Genomic DNA, 18082 nt, shown 5'->3' on the forward strand with positions numbered 1-18082 from the left:
ACACACACACACACACACACCTCTTGTTGTCCTTGATGACCCAGGCGCTGGCCTCCGGGTCCACGGCGGCGTGCAGCGCGCCCTCCAGGATGGGGGCGAAGCCCTGGACCCCCACGCTGAGGGAGCCCCCCGCCAGCCGGAACTGGACCTGGTCCTTGGAGAAGCCCTCGGGCATGCGGACCGACACCGTCACGTCCTCCGCCGTCTGCTGCCAGAAATACAGAGGGTCTGGGGGAGGGGGGGGGGGGAGACAGGGTGGGAGGAGGGGGGAGACAGGGTTAGAGATGGTGGGATGAGGGGGGAGACAGGGTTAGAGATGGTGGGAGGAGGGGGGAGACAGGGTTAGAGATGGTGGGAGGAGGGGGGAGACAGGGTTAGAGATGGTGGGAGGAGGGGGGAGACAGGGTGGGAGATGGTGGGAGGAGGGGGAGACAGGGTTAGAGATGGTGGGAGGAGGGGGGAGACAGGGTGGGAGATGGTGGGAGGAGGGGGGAGACAGGTTTAGAGATGGTGGGAGGAGGGGGGAGACAGGTTTAGAGATGGTGGGAGGAGGGGGGAGACAGGGTTAGAGATGGTGGGAGGAGGGGAGAGGAGGGGGGAGACAGGGTGGGAGATGGTGGGAGGAGGGGGAGACAGGGTTAGAGATGGTGGGAGGAGGGGGGAGACAGGGTTAGAGATGGTGGGAGGAGGGGAGAGGAGGGGGGAGACAGGGTTAGAGATGGTGGGAGGAGGGGGGAGACAGGGTTAGAGATGGTTGGAGGAGGGGGGAGACAGGGTGGGAGATGGTGGGAGGAGGGGGGAGACAGGGTTAGAGATGGTGGGAGGAGGGGGGAGACAGGGTTAGAGATGGTGGGAGGAGGGGGGAGACAGGGTGGGAGATGGTGGGAGGAGGGGGGAGACAGGGTTAGAGATGGTGGGAGGAGGGGGAGATATGGTGTCAATGTTGTTGTGGCGTGCGGTTTATTTTGAATATGCTTTCCCCATAAAATGACAAACTCATGCATGCAGGATTTGTTGTTGTTTTGCCGTGATCATTCGGGGGGCTTTACGGGTGTTACTAATAAGGGTCATGTTTTACCGGGGAGGGGAACCTCGTTCGGAAAATCCGAACCCATTTCATGGTCTGAAGCAATTTCAACTCGCTCTCCTTACCGATTCAAATGGTTCCGAAATGAATCTGTCTCCCTCTCTCTCTTTCTCCCTCTCTCCCTCCCACTGGGTCTCCCTCTCTTCTTCCTCATGCTGGCGTTTCCATACCAAACAGTGTAATCAGGTATACACCCTGACAAGTCGAGCAGGACTTGGTTGATACGGTTCATTGGAAAGCACTCACCCTGACACATTCAAATCTCATCTCCCAGACCATGTTAAGTCCAGAGCGAGTCTCACATTAGCAGTAAATGTCATGCATCTTGCATTGATTGAACATCCACTGTGTGTGTGTGAGTGTGTGTGTGTGTCCATGCAGCAATACAATTGGAAAATCCTAAATGGATCGTGATCAGGGCGGTTGCATATCGCACACACACACACGCACACGCACACACACACACACACACACCTTCTTCACAACCTCTTTTATAACAAATAGGCAATCTTTGAGCAGGCGCTGGCCCAGATTGGCACCATGTTAACCAGTAACAGCACAAGGCTGTCCTTTATTAATGCTGGGCCGGAGCCCCACACAGGGATTAATAAAGAGTGACGCAGAAGATGACTTGCTCCATGATTAATCCTGACCAAACCTACACCCATAAAGCCCTCCCCCACCTCCTCCCCCACTGACACACCACCATCACTCCTCTTCAGCCCGACAACCACCACCACCTTCACAATCCCCCCCCCCCCCCCCCCCCACCATCAACACCACCACCCTACCAACCATACCACCACCACCGTCACCACCACCACCGTTACAATCTCCACCATGGCAACCCCCCCACCACCACCACCACCACCATCAAGACCCTCCTCCATAGCAACCCCACTCAGCCCGCCCCCCCCCCTCACCCTCACGCCAAATGAGGACACCGTGCCCTCACCCCCACCCTGGATGGATTGGCTGTTTCCTGCCAATTATAGGGCTGGAATCTGATGCCGGGAACGATTGCTTCAAGGGTCTCCTCGACTGCAGTCCGTTCCGGGAGTGATGAGGGAGATCCACGCATGATGTCTGAAAGACTCACTTTTAGTTGCCCCTCGAACCCTGGGTTGACCTGAGGTGAACAGGCCCTCGCTGGGTCCGTGTCTGACGCGCACGCACACGCACACACACACACACACACACACACACACACACACACACACACACACACACACACACACACACACACACACACGCACACGCCTCCCTCTCCTCACCTCCCTCCCCCTCTCTCTCTCTCTCCCCCCTACCTCAATGCAACCAGGGCTGAGGCACGGCGAAGAATGGAGAATTATTTGCAATATGAAGCGTCATCATGTCGGAGGCGCGGTGAGCCTAGAGATAAATCCAAATTTCAGAATGGCTGCCTGATAGGATCGTGTGGGGAAGAATGCAGTGTTATTGCTGAACATGCAAATCAAGTTCCTTCAATTATCGTATCACGCCTGCCAAGTTCATTTTAAAAATAACTTATTAAATTAAGATTAAACCACTGCTTACATTGTGCTTGTGATAGTTGAAAAGAAAAATATACCTTGATATTTTCTTTCATAAGCAGACAGTGGGCAGGGAATAATCTTTTTAAACCAGTGGAATCGCCGACGCGCCCAGTGTCATTAAATAATTGAATTACCTCTCAAAGCGCTGCTGTCATATCAGCACATCAACGTATGGACACACACACAAAGACACACACACACATTCAAAGGCATAAGCACACACACATTCAAAAGGAACACACACACACACATTCAAAAGGCACGCACACACACACACACACACACACAAACACACACACACACACACCAAATCCTTTCATACGTATATTGGCATGAAGCCCGGACAGATCCCAGGAGAGCATCATGCTAACAAAGGCTTTGTTGTCCCGCTAATAATGTATAACCAATATGAATACATAATAAAACAGAAATTATAATTATCGTTGTTACTTTACTTTCCGCCTGAACCCCCATGATGAAAGGACATCCTGTAACAAAGGAAAGGGTTTCAGTCCCTTCCCCTCTCTACTGTAAAGCCGTATGTTGGACAGACCAAATATAGATCTTCACTACGTATGGAAGGTTTAATGGGCTCTCTTTGTAAACAAATCAATCCTTTCTCCCTCATTGCGCCTACTAGGAAATCTCCCCCTCACCCCCTCTCTTTCCCGCCATCCTTTTTATCTCGCTCTTCTATCTCCATCAATCGTACCCAACAATCAACATCTCTGTCTTCCTCCTGCTCCGCTGCCATGTCCCCCTCTCTCTCTCACTTTGAGGCGCGCTTTCGGTGCCTCCATGGCTTCATCTGAAAGTCTAATTTTCTCCCTGGCAGCGGTGGTCTCTCAACACCAGCCTCCCGACATCCTCGGCCAACCAAGAACGCTTTTCAAAACCCTTTTCGGGGGGAAAAAAAGAAACCAGACATTTATTGCCAGGGTTCAGCGAGCAACTCTAATAAAAAAAAAAAGGCTGAATATGCTCAGCCTCGATTCAGATACAGCGGGAGATGTGCTTAATTAATCCCAGAAGGACACGAGGGTGTACTTGTTCATTAAAAGGATCCGCATTAGCTATAAACTCTGTGGTCGGCTAGTATTCCCGTGGTACACACCCAAAAATGTTTAAAAAAAGAATTGGCACTTCAAAAAGAAAATGGCTGCCAAAGGCTGCAGTTATGAAACATCGACCATGAACACGACCGCACACGGTATTATTAAGAACCCAGGAAGCTGAACATGGGTTCTCTTGGCCATCCAGATGGTCGGAAACTTTTAATAGCAGTTGTCCAAATGCGAATCTGTCTCTTGTGTGAGTGGGTTTCGACACAAGGGCATATGTTCAGCCTGAGCGGAAGTACCTTGAGATGCTCAACCTTCTACGTTCTGGGAACATATCCTGGAAGTATAAATAGCACACACTGTGAAAAGCCCAACGTGTGTTCAATGTCTGTGGCTGCCTGTATGATCAAAAGGAAGGTATAGGGGTCTCCTCCATCTAGAATCATCTATAACATATATCAAATAAAATATAATACAAAATTGGCTGGAACATCAACCATAATAATCGTTTATGCAATTAGTTTTTCATAAAATGTCTTTCTTTTGAGATGTTATGAAGGAGAGAGAGAGAGAGAGAGAGAGAGAGAGAGAGAGAGAGAGAGAGAGAGAGAGAGAGAGAGAGAGAGAGAGAGAGAGAGAGAGACTCAACGGGGACTGCCCAGCTAAAACCTCGTTGCTCTCTCAGGAAGCCAGAGATCAGTGAGCATGCAGTCGTACACAAAAGCACAAAACCAAACTCTATTAGGACCAGAAGAAAAGATAAATCTGCCTCTATTCTAATGTTCGCCTGTTTCTATGGATACAAGCCAAGATGTTCAGGTTGGGAGGGGGAGATGGTGGAGGAGGAGGGAGTCTTTTTGTGTTGTTTTTTTAAGAAGACATCATCAAATTAGAGGCGAATTAAATGGTTTGACGTAGAGCAAGAGACAGATTGACACACCACGTCAAGAGGATGCAAGAGCACTGAGTTTGTGGTGACTTTGAGTCCGATGGGGACACACACACACACCGGATTGAACCGGTTTCCAAACGGAGCGCGCCGTCACATTAAAACAACATGTCTGATGGGTTTCACCTCAATAAAGGCCAGGGGAAGAAAGGCCGTCATAGATTATTTTGTTCTCGTTCCCGCTCTGGGTTTTGCTAAAATAGTCTCAGATCTTCAGCGGGTCCATTAGTTAAAACATAAAGGTCCTCATCAAGGTCCTCATCAACATCATCATCATCGTCATCGCAAACTCCTGATCACGGAGGAGTCTCACTAGTCATCACTTCCATTGTGTTTCTTTCCTGCAGCGTGTTTATGCGCAATCAAGCTGTTGCACTCAAATTATGCCTAAGTATGATGAGAGTCTGTCGATGAAAGTTTCTTGTCGTGTCCTCTGGGCATTTTGTTGAACCATGGCGCGGCACGCGATGTCTCTGGGTCTGTTCACCCCATCGATTAGAATACAAAGCGCCGTTAAACGGATGAATTAGACCCCTGACCACAGACAGACTGTGACTACATAGTAGGGTAGAGGTATAGTTACATTTGTCGTTGGGTGGCAGCCGTCTTTGAGACGAGTTGGGTATTCATTCAAGGAGTTTTTTTCCCGTTAAACTTCAGTGATTTAATGAGCTCTTCCAGTTGTTGTTTTTCATCCATTCTTAAAATACGCTTGTAAGATTGGACTCCTCATCTTAAATTGCTTTGTAGCAGCTTGTGACTAGAAACACAGCGAGATGTCTCCATTCTGAACTAACAATGGAACCCAGTGCTTTGAAGAAGTTGATAAACTAAGATGAATCTCTGATGCAAAAGCCACTCAGTGGCTGAACCCACGAGTGCCCTAACCAAGTAGGCGCTACATTTGCATTGACATCGAGGGCATTCGGCAGACGCTTTTATCCTCAGCGATGTACAAGAAGTACATGTGTCAGAGGAAAGAGAAACACCAATAGATCGCTGTGGGTACAGTAAGGATGTTCACAGAACAAGTGCCAAGCACTTACAAGGTTGCAAGGCTAACCCATTCCCCGTGTAAGACCAAGACAGGTAGGATAAAATGCTACTCATTGCTTAGTACTACGATGACGCACGAGATACAATAAGTACGTACATCAAGTTCAATGACGTCCAACATAGAATATGTGCGTACATTAAGGTTAGGCTGTACAAACATACAATAAGTGTGTACATTACCTGTAATAAGTGCAATATGCATTGTAGGGATCCCGGTTTGATTCCCACCTGTGGTCCTATGCTACATGTCAGTCCATCTCTTCTCCCTCTCTGCTCCAGAGGCACAAAAACGAATATATATATCTGTATCTACATCTATCTCTATGTACATCTATATATATTTACATAGAAAGACATATTAACATTTTTTAAAGAATGGCTTGTGTCCGTTCGATTATTTACTCATGGGGCGCCCCAGTTGGAATCTAACCCCCCCCCCCCCCACACGCCATCCGTCCTCCACCCACCTGCGGCCCCCGCCTCCGGGGCCCCGTCGGCGGGCGTCTCCACGGCCTTCCCGTCCAGGTGTGTGCAGGCGAAGGGCTTCTCCGAGGCCACCATCAGGCCCCGGCCCTGGGGCTCCAGAGCCGCGTAGTGGGGCACCGACTTGCCCGTCAGCAGCCGCCGCGTCCGCACCTCGTAGCGCTTCCCCTGGTCTGATGGGTCACATGACACGCAGGGGGTCACATGACACGCAGGGGGTCACATGACACGCATGGGTCACATGACACGCAGGGGTCACATGACACGCAGGGGGTCACATGACACGCAGGGGGTCACATGACACGCAGGGGGTCACATGACACGCAGGGGTCACACGACAACACACATCACCTCCTTCCCTTCTCCTTTTAACTTTTCCTAGTTTTACCTACTTATTTGAGCTTTTTAACTTCATTTTATTTGATCCATTCTATTATTTTAATCTTTTTTACTTATATACGTTATTATTACACGTAGGTTACACGGGTAGGTTGCATCGGCACGGCAAACAACGTTGAACGACGGTGGTCATGGATGGGGAGAGGTTCGTCTTATTTTAGTTAACTGGAAGGTTGCTCGTTTGATCTCTGGCTCCTCCTAGCTGAATGTCGAGGTGTCCCTGAGCAAGACACCTCAGCGGAAGTACTCCCGACGAGCTGGCTGTCGCCTTGTACGTCTGACACCGCCGTGAATGGATGCATGGACCGTCGACGTCGCTTTGGATAAAAGCGTCTGCTTAATGCCCTAAATGTCAACGTAAAGTTACGGTCTTCCTGCGCCTTACCGACTTGCCGAGGACTTATATTGTGCCGCTCTAGCCTGCGTTGTCACCCAACACCAAAGAGTAAAAGATGCGGCAAAACTACATTCGATTCGTTCCTCCTTTACAAATGTTCGCAGGGCTGTGAGGTCACGAGGCGCCGACGCCCGATTGGCTGCCAATGACGTCAACACACAGAGGAGTTCTTAAGAGACGGCGTAATGAAGAGCGAAAACCCGCCAGCCGTTTTAATTAAAGAGGACCGCGGGAGAACAAAGTGATCCTCGGGGGGGGGGGGGGGGGCCTTAAGCACATGGGGGTGGGGGTGGGGGGACGACGACTGGGGGACGACCTTAAGCACAACAATGGGAGCGAGCTGCGCCCATCCCCGAGTCTCTAATGAAACCATGAAGGGCAGACATCAAATGTCTCTGGGCTTTTATTCCGTAATTTCATATCGAGGAGTCGCAGGGGGCCACAGCGCCTCGTTCTGGAGCACACAGGTCTGGGTCTGCGTTGGTGAATCACGGGCCTGGCTTATCGCAATGGCTGCGGCGGGTCTATTATGTTATAGCAGAGCGTCTCGGGGAGAGGGGGGGGGGGGGGGGGGGGACGCAGAGCCCAGGCCGGAAACCAAGGACTGAAGGTACTGAGGAGGCAGAGTTATGTCATGTTTCCGGCGGGAGATGTTTTACAAAAGAAAAGCAATTTGTGCGAGGGAATAAAGCTTTATGAACGGGATTTTTACGCCAACATTCCTGCATTGTCCAGTCTACGGGGGGGGGCGGGGGGAGGGGTTGATTCGAAACTTTTTTTTACGGGTTTACTCCTGCCGGCCGAGTTTGTTAAAGTCGTTTAACAAAGTTCACCAGTTACACACTTACAGATCCCCGCCTCCAGCGACACGATTGGTCGAAGAACAAACACGAAAACGAAACAGAGAGCGAAACGCGCCCCCAATCCCGGAAACCGAACATCTAACGCACACCTGAAGGGGCGGAGCGTCACTCACCCTGCGCGGCGACGGTGATCCACTCCAGGGTCACGGAGAAGCCGCTGCCCTTGCTCTCCTGGGGGTCCTTCTGCACCCGCAGCAGCAGCACCTCCAGGCTGTGGACCCCCCCCTGGACGTGGGCCAGGCTGTGCAGGATGACGAAGGGCTCGCCCATCTGCTGGTTGAACTGGGGCTGTGGGGCGTGCCGTCGGCCACACACCGCCGGCACGTTAGGGAGGGTGGTGATCGCAAGGGCCTTGTTGGTGTGGGGGTTGAGATCAATACCAAGGTGTGTGTGGGGGGGGGGGGGGGGGGGGTCTCTGGGCACCTGCTTGTAAATGTGTGAAGCCTGCAGGGTGGTTGGTGGGCTGGGGGGGGTTGGTTGGTGGGTGAACGGGTGAGTCAGTGAATCACTGAGTCAGTTTGTGTGTGTGTGTGTGTGTGTGTGTGTGTGTGTGTGTGTGTGTGTGTGTGTGTTGCATCATGTCCTTTTTTTTCTATTTTTCTCTTTTGTGAAACATTTTTTTGACAAAATACAGAAAAGTAGTAGCCAACTACAACCTTGCATAGCAATGAGCTTCCGATACTGTATTCTAGGTTCGTACGCCTGGACTCACAGGGGGGGAACTGAATTTAAAATATATTTGGATAACTTTTTCTACTCTTTTTCTACTCATGTCAACATGTCAGATGGGGAATTTAAAGGGAATCTAAATGTTTTCCCAATGGCTGGGAGGTTGTGTAGATCATTCGTCATCGTTAGTCATTACAAGCCGTATACAAATCTGTCCCCCGGTGACAACACACGGGGTTGTCCCCACCAAGGTGTCCGTGTTCTATGTTTTAAAGGGTACGTGAGCCCCCAACGTTTCAACTGTAAATACAACACTATGAGACATTAAAAAATAAACGTTTTTGGGGTCTTCAGTTTTGCACCTTTCCCCTTCAAATGAATAATAACCGTGTTATCTTTCGTAACAGCATAAGTGTACTAAGTTTGACAAGATAATCCACGATTTTGGGTCCACTTGTCGTTTAAAGTGCTTGTAAAGACGGATGACGGGCTCAAATAGGAGCTTCAGAACCCCTGTGGGTGGGTCTCTCTAAGGAACTGGATCTTGAGGGGTGTGTGTGTATTTACGCATCTGTGCGTGCGTGCGTGCCTGCGTGCGTGCGTGCGTGTGTGTGTGTGTGTGTTTGTTTAGGTGTGTGAGTGTGTGCATGTGTGTGTATATGTGTGTGTTTATATGTTTGTATGTACAGTATGTGTAATATGGTAATATAGGTAATATGTACAGTATGTGTATATGTCTATGTGTGTGTGTACATGTGTGTGCATGCGTGTATGTGCATGTGTGCGCTTGTGCTCACCTCCCACTTGAGGTGGGAGTTCTCCCCCCTCTGGCTGGTGTGAGCGTGTGAGAACGTGCGTGTGCGTGTGTGTGTGTGTGTGCGTATGTGTGTGTGCTGGTGCTCACCTCCCACTGCAGGTGGGAGTTCTCGCCCCTCTGGCTGGTGTGAGTGTGTGAGTGTGTGCGTGTGTGCGTGTGTGTGTGTGCTGGTGCTCACCTCCCACTGCAGGTGGGAGTTCTCCCCCCTCTGGCTGGTGCGCAGCAGGTACAGCCTCCCCGTGCCGTCAGAGAGCGCCGCCCAGCTGGCCGAGGGGAGGCTGAGGGAGGGGCACAGCGGCTCCTCACAGCCTCCGTCGGGGCTCAGCCGGAACACCTCCTTGGGCTTCCCCAGCGCCGTGTCCTGATCCCCCCCAAAGAGAGCCCCCCCCACCCCAACACATCCGTGAGGGAGGGTGGCGGTCCACACGGGAACACGACTGAACAGTCGCACAACACAACGAACATGACGCCACACTATTCTAGGTGTAGGATTGTGTAGTAAGATACTCACATTCTTATGCATTAGTATTCACCCCGCAAACAAACATATTTCTTATTTATTTCCACGGAGGTCCACTAAAGCCTCGGATGGGCTGTAAGAGGGGAAAGGAAATCAATCACACACACACACACACACACACACAGGTGTGCGCATGCGTGTGTGCGCGTGCACCTAAGCGTGTGCGTTTCTTGTTTGCGTCCCTCCAACGGAGACCGGGCTGTTACAGATGTGAGGGGACCAGAGCCCCAGGCTCACACACACGCACACACACACACACACACACACACACACACACACACACACACACACACACACACACACACACACACACACACACACACACACACACACACACACACACACACACACACACACACACACACACACACACATCCCCCCCCCCATCCCCACACAGGGTTCCCGCCCTTCCACCCAAGCCCCCCTCTCCCAGGACCAGCCACGGTACCCGTCATCACTCCTCTCCACGACGCAGCCATAAGGGAAAACCCCCCCAACGCACTCCATCAGATGGCTGAGCTCGAGCGCCAGAACCGTCATCTAAGACCCATCTGGACGTCCATGAGACGGGGTGGGGGGGGGGGGGGGGGGGCGGGGGCGTGATTCACCACCACCAGGCGGACCGGTACCAAGAGGCCCCGGCGGTGATGCCACGTGTACCTCCATAACCCGTCACGCATGAGGGGGAGGTTTATAAAACACAAAGAGGGAGAAGGAAAAGGACACAAAGGGCTCCCTAGTTACCATGGAGCGAGTGATGGATTACAGCCGCGTCTCATAACGTTAAGATGAACCCCAGAGGACTCTTCTCCCTCCTCCCCGTCACGTACGGTTCAGACTAACCCCGTGCATGGCGAGCCCCCGGTGTACAATGGCCTCTGTCCAGGGGAAGGGTAATTATGATGTGATGATTGTAATTAGAATATGAACACCTCAGATCTCCATGCAGAGACCTTTAATGGCGCCACTGAAAGCCAGTGACAGCTTATGTTTGTATTTAACGCCTCATTTGCGGTGTGATAACTATCAGTCGCCGGGAGATGGGTCTGGGTGTGACCCATTACACGTAATCATGGTTCAGATTGAGGGGTCTTTCACATAAAAGGGGTCTCGGATGATTAGGACTTTGCCCAGCTTTCTCTCTCCCTAACTCCTCACAATGTCTTTCTCTCCTCCACCTCATCCATCTCTCCTTCTATCCTTCTCTCTTCCCATCACTCCTTCCCCACCTCTCAATATCTATCTCTCATTCTCCCTCCATCTCAAACCATTTCCACCTTTTTCTCTCTCCCTCTTTCCCGCTCTGCATCTCATGTCAGTGACAATTATGTTTGATAATAGATGGTATAATAGGTCAAGGAATTGATATAGGGCTGCAACGAACCGTCTTTCTTCCATTGTCCATTTGCTGATTAGTTCTTATCGCAAACTACGAGCAGTTGATAAAAAAAAACAAGTGATGTGACATTTTAGATTTGCTGGGTTTTTCTGAGTAGCAGCCCCAAAAAAGTAAAGCAAAACGGAAAAGGCAACAGCTAATCGCATATCTAAAAATGGTACGACTGTACGCTGCAAATATTTAGCATCCATATTTGATAATTATCTGGTACAATGAATCCATTGCAAAATGTATAATTGCTTCACAATAGTTATGGCGGTATCACCTTGTTCATAGAATCTTTTGTATTAAATACTGATTATATATGTGATATCATATATTATTAATACACATTGAAACAAATGATAGTAAAACCAATTGTGATGCTATCAGAAAAGACTAATATTAGAATATGGAATTTAAAGAATGTGGAATATTGAACATAAAATAAACAATAAAAAGTCTCAGAAACCTCAAAGTAAGTAAATCTAACGTGATCTCATTTAGGTGGGTCAATTGTCACACGTTCGCCCCCTGCTGTTCGAACGACGAATTCTAAATGCATATGGAAATCAGAAAAGTAACAGTGCGAACACTCAGTGTCGAGAGCCTGAATCCTATTATATGCGATACTCTGGTGTGAGGTTCAATACACAACCGATTGTTAAGGGGGGAAAGCACAGATGTCACGCAAGGAACAATCAGGGAGAACGAATGACAGCTGAGATCCATACCAAAGTCACTGTCAGGTTGAGGACTCTTCCTTTACAATCCACAAAGAACACGCTGTCTGGATACCAGGGGTCCAGGTGTAGATAGTTGTACATGCCGAAGGCCCGCACATGATCAAGGGTGTACTGAGTGTCCTTCAACTTCACCTCTTCCACAGCTGTCAAGAGAAAACAAATCCATCATCCAATGAAGACATGCGTCAATCAAGTAACATATGTGAATGTATACATCAGCTTTTTCATTTTAGGTGATATTGAAATGAACACACCTCTAAAGTTACATGATTATGGTCGGATATAATTAACGTCACTCCTGAAGCATCTTCTACTTTGCATGAACGAGTTGATGCCGTCTCGTAGCATCCAAAATAGAATGTCATCATAAGACATCAAAAAACCAACCATACGCTCCAGAATTAAGAGGAACATGGGGTTTATTAATAAATTGTGTTTGGCGATTTTAATCAGAATGTTATAACTTAAGTATAGGCTACCAGGCAGCTAAATATTAATTATTTATATTGTCTCACCGGCATCGAGCTCAACGTTGTAACTTGGTATGGGATCCAGAGACAATCTATAACTTTCAAAGTTAGGATCTAATAGTTCTCTGTTGACCTTGAGTGAATAATTTGGCGAAGACATATCTTATTTTGATTCACACGCAGCTCATTCACACATGGAGAAGTGTTTACAGGACGGGCTTCCTGTTTGTTGCACACGAGGCGCTTTGAGGACGGACCATAATGAGTGGTGCATTGTGGGTCTTAGAGTCCGAAATGTATCCGCCAATATAATATGTATTATGATGATATTTGGCTTGGCGTTTGGCTTTGCACGATTTGTATAAAAATGATAAATCATACAACGATGTTATTGTTTGATGTTGAACTGAAAAAAAAATTGTGGAAACATTCGACAAAACGTCAGTGGAACCATCGAGATGTTCTTCGGACGCGACGGCGAACTTGAATAAGGGACCGTATGCGTCCCAGCTGATCTGCCGCAAATCTAAGATTTGGTCCAGAAATATACCATCCCGTAATTCCGAAAACTTGTCGTATCGAGAAAAACGAGGATCAGTCTTCTTCCTGCAGAGTCCTAGGCCTACCATGAGCAAGGATTCCCAAATGAGGGCTGCAATTAACCAAAAGTTGATAGAAATGGGGGAACGGGAGCGGTAAGCAATGCCCAGCTGTAGTCAAATGGTTCAGTCGAAATATATTGTCCGCAAAAAAATTTGATGCCAATTTTTTTATAGATTGAAAGAATTGCTGCGGGCGAAGCTTGTGGAGTGTGGATGGAAAGATCAGCTGAAAGCACACTGCAAAGGTTTGTGTGTGTGTGTGTGTGTGTGTGTGTGTGTGTGTGTGTGTGTGTGTGTGTGTGTGTGTGTGTGTGTGTGTGTGTGTGTGTGTGTGTGTGTGTGTGTGTGTGTGTGTGTGTGTGTGTGTGTGTGTGTGTGTGTGTGTGTGTGTGTGTGTTACAATAACATAACAACCAGCTCAGAAAGGAAAGGAGCGATATAATGCAAAAAAAAAACACTTTGCCACATTGAAGAAACTGAACTCCAATTGCAATGTCAACGTTTTTCAAAGATAGTGTGTTGTTTGTGTGTGTCTTTGTGTTCAGACGTGATAAGAGAAAAGGGCCTTGAGCACGTGACGGTGGAGGACCTGGTCACAGAAGTCACACCAAAAGGCAGAGGTACCGTAGTGTACACCCAACACACATATGCTCCCTGTGAATCCATCATGTAAAGCTACCGCAAACAAACACGGAACATGTCGTTAGTAGATGAAGTCACAACGGGGGAGAGAACATGAGATGGAGGGGAAGCAAGTGTTCACTGGATAAACATACACTTGATATAAGTTATGTTTCTCGGACGTAGAGGATTTGTTCGAAGCCTTTACTGATCAGATGCTGTCCAGCAAGTCTAATAAGGTAACATTTATTTTAGGTTTTTTTATCGGTCTTTCCCATTCTAAGCATGGTGACTTGGAAGCATTTTTTATCTAAAAAGAAAAATAGGCTCTAGGCATTAGAACACCTTTAGGTTCTCATACTGTTAACATTAAGAGCATCGCTGCTTGATGTTTTCAACCTCCCTTCCTGCCCTCCGTCTGAGGTTTGTGTGACATGGGTGTCAGAGGACTGCACACAACCTGTAGCATGTTGATTTGTAGAGGACCCCTTCCTATACGGCGTTTCACACCGCTCACCTCCCTCTTCGTTTCCCTGGCAGCGCTGGTCCCCGACAGTGTGAAGAAGGAGCTGCTCCAGAGGATCCGGGCCTTCCTCGCTCAGCACGCCACCTTGTGAAACGCACGCCATTTAGTTTTCCTGGACCACAGGTGTTGATACTCGTACCGTGTCGTGAGAAGTGTTATTATGATTTAGTTTTTTACATCCTGCATTTTGATATTGATTTTTGTTGGTTCGCTGGTGTTGTTCTTGTTGAAATAAAAGTTTTTCCAAAAAAAAAAAAAAAAAAAACATGTTTAACATGAATGTCTTTTATATCACTCTGGAACAGGGCAAATATCTTCCCTCTTTTCTTTCGAAACCGTTTTTTTTAATTTAACTGATAATTTGCATGACTTTTGTTGTGTTTATTCTAAAAATACATTATCTTGACGAATGCTATTTTCTACATGAATCATCATCACACATGGGGCCGTGCGGAGGCTTGAGTTCACCTCCCTGTTGGCTGTTACACAAACTGGCACCGTGGGTTTGGCGCGACTAGACCTGCTGCCGTCAAAATCCCTCCGGAGTGGACTGTTAATAAATGTCTTCGACGACCACGGATGGAAATAGAGATGTTATGTAACAATCATAGTTAACATTTTTCTCTCTTTGTTCGTGTTGACTGGCTGTGTCCATACATAACCCATACAACACAACACAATGCAAGTGTTGAAGATAAGGCCAACCGCGAGTGCGACCGGGGACTAAATGATGGTTGCGTGCGTGCGTAGATCAAAGGCAGAACCTGCTCGTCCACATTGCTCTTATTGTGATGTGATTGCTTGACAACACATGGTGGAAATACCCACAACAGACGGTAGCATACCCTCCAGCCGTTGTGTTATTATGTGTGGTCACTATGGATTACCATGCTTATCATGCTTAATGGGATGACTGACAATCTGCTTCTGTGTGCTGGAGGCTTTGTGTACCGTTTTATTTTAAGGCTTTAATGTGAGTTGAAAAGCCGTGTGTACAAAGGATAAGTACACGTTACATCCATGTGCTCCACTCTTAACAAGCTTTTCAGCATGGGGATGAGAATTGAAATTTGAGAGATGAACCCCTTCACTCTCAGATACCCAGCCTACTTCACCTCTGCTGGTCTACATCATCAGCTCAGGGTGTGAGCTGCCCTGAATTGAAGATCCATATGATGAAGTTCAAGCCCACCATCTTGGTACTTCTTGATCCGAAATCCTATAGAGCAGAGGTTTCGAAACCTTTAACAGTCACCCCCCGTGACAAATTACATCCTACTGAGTACCCCAAGCGCCCCAGGCGGCTGACTAAACGGTTGTTCTGCTTAATTCTGCTGCATTAACAACATTAAAAATATAACAACATTTGGATTCCTCCCCACAGCAGATACTTTGTGGCGTCACTTATTACTGAGATTACTAACGCTACGGGAGTCAGAAGACAATGGGAACCTCCTCCAGCATGTTGTAAGGGTCTGAAACACACCATGACTTCACCACACCATTAAACCTGCGTGTTCTCTATTAGGACTACACCCAAAAGTAAAGAAGAAAGAGTTTACTGTGTAGCGCTCTTCTATAAATATATGATTCTTTTATTTACTTAAGTCTTATCAAGAGGGTTAGGCCTACATACATGGACCACATTATTACCTTCCAGAAAGTAGCGTGCGCTGACCCTAAATTTCAGTGCGTATATATATTATCCCCTTGTCCTGTGCACACACTTCGAAAAAGTAGACATGGGAAACAAAACACAGCGTTTCTCTTTGAGCAACCACATAGCCATTATTTCTTTTCATACCATGCTCGGGAGAAAGTTATGTTGTAAGTTCCCCCCTATCCTTCGTTTGTTGGATAATGTTTATGTCCGTTCTGTCTGGGCCAAGTTGTTTGATTTCTAACTTCTCTTCCAATTTTATCCTCTCAAATGTGTTTTCTTTTTTTTTTTTACAGAAACTCAACACTGTTACTCACAGGTGCAACACCACTCGCCATATCTGCATCTGATATAGAAACGACGAAAGATGCGCGCAGAATAATTTGAGTTAAAACAACAACAGTTCTAGAATATGACCATGCAGACTACTTTACGGCCACCGAGGCTTCCTTTAGCGCTGAATGCAATTCTTATTGCAGCCTGCAGGGTTATGCGACAAACATACGGAGGAACGCGTTCGCTGGGCTTTCCTGCCCCACATTCCATGACAAGTTAAACTCAACTATCACCACCGTCATCCAAAATTTGATGTCAACAGACCAAAAGAATCGGAAAGCCTACAGAAACTAAAGATAGGCTAGTTAATGTGAAGTTCACATTATTAAAATAGACTTGGAGCCATGATTTACTGAGGAACTATTCTTTTGTGAGATGCTTTTGCAAGTTCGCCCAACCTGCCCATATGGACGGCACGCGCCTGCTTCCAGTGGGTGTGGTCGACAAGCGCAGTCCATCAGTTGAATGGCAACGAAAATATTGGGATATTTTAATGAGCAATAAACATAGTGAACATCTTCACACAAGAGTTGTAAGGAGGCCCAATTGGTCACTCATAAAAGTTCCACGAATTGATATATTATATAATATACATATTAAACACATGCTAGAATGCCGAATTTAAACTTGCAAGAAATAAAAATAATTATATTCAGTGCAAATCCACTTCCTTTTTAGTATGCCCTTTGACATCATGGACCTATATAGGCCTAATTGTGACATACGCGATATCACAGGGCATATAAAAAGGAAGTTGATTTGCATTGCTAGGCTACACTTTTGTCGATGGGTGGACCTAACGTTTCACTGCCAGAGGCTGTCACAGAAACTCCATAAATAGCTTTGACTGCCTGTGTGTATTCAGTGTACAGGTATTTGCTCACCGGGATTTGCAGGTAAGCCAAACGTAATTGATGTTTTAAAAAAAGAAGAAAACGTTGTAATTGGTTAAAATACATTTTATCATTACATATTTGTTTCTTTATATATTATACATTTTTAAACCAAAAAATATATACGATTATTTGAGCAAAACAGACAGAAACCAATGCCGTGCTTTTCTCCTGCGAACTTGGAGAATATTAACCTTCATAAATGTATCTGCATATCTCCAGGTCATACGTTGCTGTTACCACAGCGTAACTTTCATTTTGACTGTGTGACGTGACGCACGGCGGACCAGGACTCACGGCGCGCGGGGACTCTCCTCCCAGCAGGATGGCGCGGAGCAATCCACTTGTGCCAGGCGCTCTCATCCTTGCACTTTGCCTCAGTTGCAGTACGTTTTGGGGGGTTTGAACCACGACCAACGTCTCGAATAAACAAAATGCCATCGGCCAAATCAACATGCATTTTGAAATATTCACCTGCCCAAACTTGTTCAATGAATCACGCCACATATTGTCATTGTTTTGAAATGTTGCTTTTTTTCCCTCGCCCCCAGACGCTCAAAGGATTGACAGGGTGGGCCCGAGAGTAGGCAGCATAAATGGAGCAATGCGGTTTACAATCGAAGGAGACGGTAAATAATCCCACACGACAGTCTCAATTGTATTTCCGTTATAGATCAGTTATCAACATCTTATTTGACTCAGGTTCACTCTAGACTGCAGTTGCACTTGTTTCAATATTGCATAGTCTAGAACAAATAAAAAAATATGCATAAAGATGTCTTCCCCAGGTTGTTTTTTGTTTTTTTAAATTATTGGTACTATTGGTGTCTATAGGTTTTGCCCAGGAACGCCAGTTTCAGCTCAACCCAACGAACAATGATTTTGGCAACAGGGTGACTCTGGTGTCTGCCACTTTGTCTTTTCCGTGTGATGTCGAGAGAGACTCGACCCACGGCGGGCAGATCATGTGTTACACCAGGTACGTCTGTATGA

The 18082-nt window shown here is 47.4% G+C and overlaps 3 protein-coding genes across 3 annotated transcripts in view; 2 read left to right on the forward strand and 1 right to left on the reverse strand.

The window, feature by feature from the left end:
- Positions 1-12695, reverse strand: part of nudcd1 (NudC domain containing 1) — a 29718-nt gene extending 17023 nt beyond the window's left edge. The window contains exons 1-6 of the mRNA XM_060043174.1: positions 12497-12695; positions 11970-12124; positions 9516-9698; positions 7965-8139; positions 6177-6365; positions 21-228 (exon numbers count right to left, since the gene is read on the reverse strand). Coding sequence (XP_059899157.1) covers positions 21-228; positions 6177-6365; positions 7965-8139; positions 9516-9698; positions 11970-12124; positions 12497-12611 — 1025 coding nt within the window. The 5' untranslated portion in view covers positions 12612-12695. The remainder of the gene's footprint in view (positions 1-20; positions 229-6176; positions 6366-7964; positions 8140-9515; positions 9699-11969; positions 12125-12496) is intronic.
- Positions 12696-12913: 218 nt separating this feature from the next.
- LOC132451022 (transcription and mRNA export factor ENY2-2-like) lies at positions 12914-14455 on the forward strand. The gene is made up of 4 exons (XM_060043250.1): positions 12914-13146; positions 13228-13298; positions 13599-13673; positions 14215-14455. The coding sequence occupies exons 1-4, from the start codon at positions 13079-13081 to the stop codon at positions 14289-14291; spliced, it is 291 nt and encodes a 96-aa protein (XP_059899233.1). The 5' UTR covers positions 12914-13078; the 3' UTR covers positions 14292-14455.
- A 2524-nt stretch (positions 14456-16979) lies between these two features.
- The window catches only part of pkhd1l1.1 (PKHD1 like 1, tandem duplicate 1), a 56946-nt gene continuing 55843 nt past the window's right edge, over positions 16980-18082 (forward strand). Inside the window, exons 1-4 of the mRNA XM_060044076.1 lie at positions 16980-17092; positions 17312-17475; positions 17641-17718; positions 17924-18068. Of these exons, the coding sequence (XP_059900059.1) occupies positions 17415-17475; positions 17641-17718; positions 17924-18068 (284 nt within the window). The 5' untranslated portion in view covers positions 16980-17092; positions 17312-17414. The remainder of the gene's footprint in view (positions 17093-17311; positions 17476-17640; positions 17719-17923; positions 18069-18082) is intronic.

The sequence above is a fragment of the Gadus macrocephalus genome, chromosome 22 (assembly GCF_031168955.1).
Source record: "Gadus macrocephalus chromosome 22, ASM3116895v1".
NCBI classification, from domain to species: domain Eukaryota; kingdom Metazoa; phylum Chordata; class Actinopteri; order Gadiformes; family Gadidae; genus Gadus; species Gadus macrocephalus.

Coding starts and splice junctions, on each gene's coding strand:
- LOC132451022 (XM_060043250.1), top strand. CDS start 13,079: ATGAGCAAGGATTCCCAAATGAGGGCTGCAATTAACCAAAAGTTGATA. Junction 13,299..13,598: donor GCTGAAAGCACACTGCAAAG/GTTTGTGTGTGT, acceptor CTTTGTGTTCAG/ACGTGATAAGAGAAAAGGGC. Junction 13,674..14,214: donor AGTCACACCAAAAGGCAGAG/GTACCGTAGTGT, acceptor TTTCCCTGGCAG/CGCTGGTCCCCGACAGTGTG.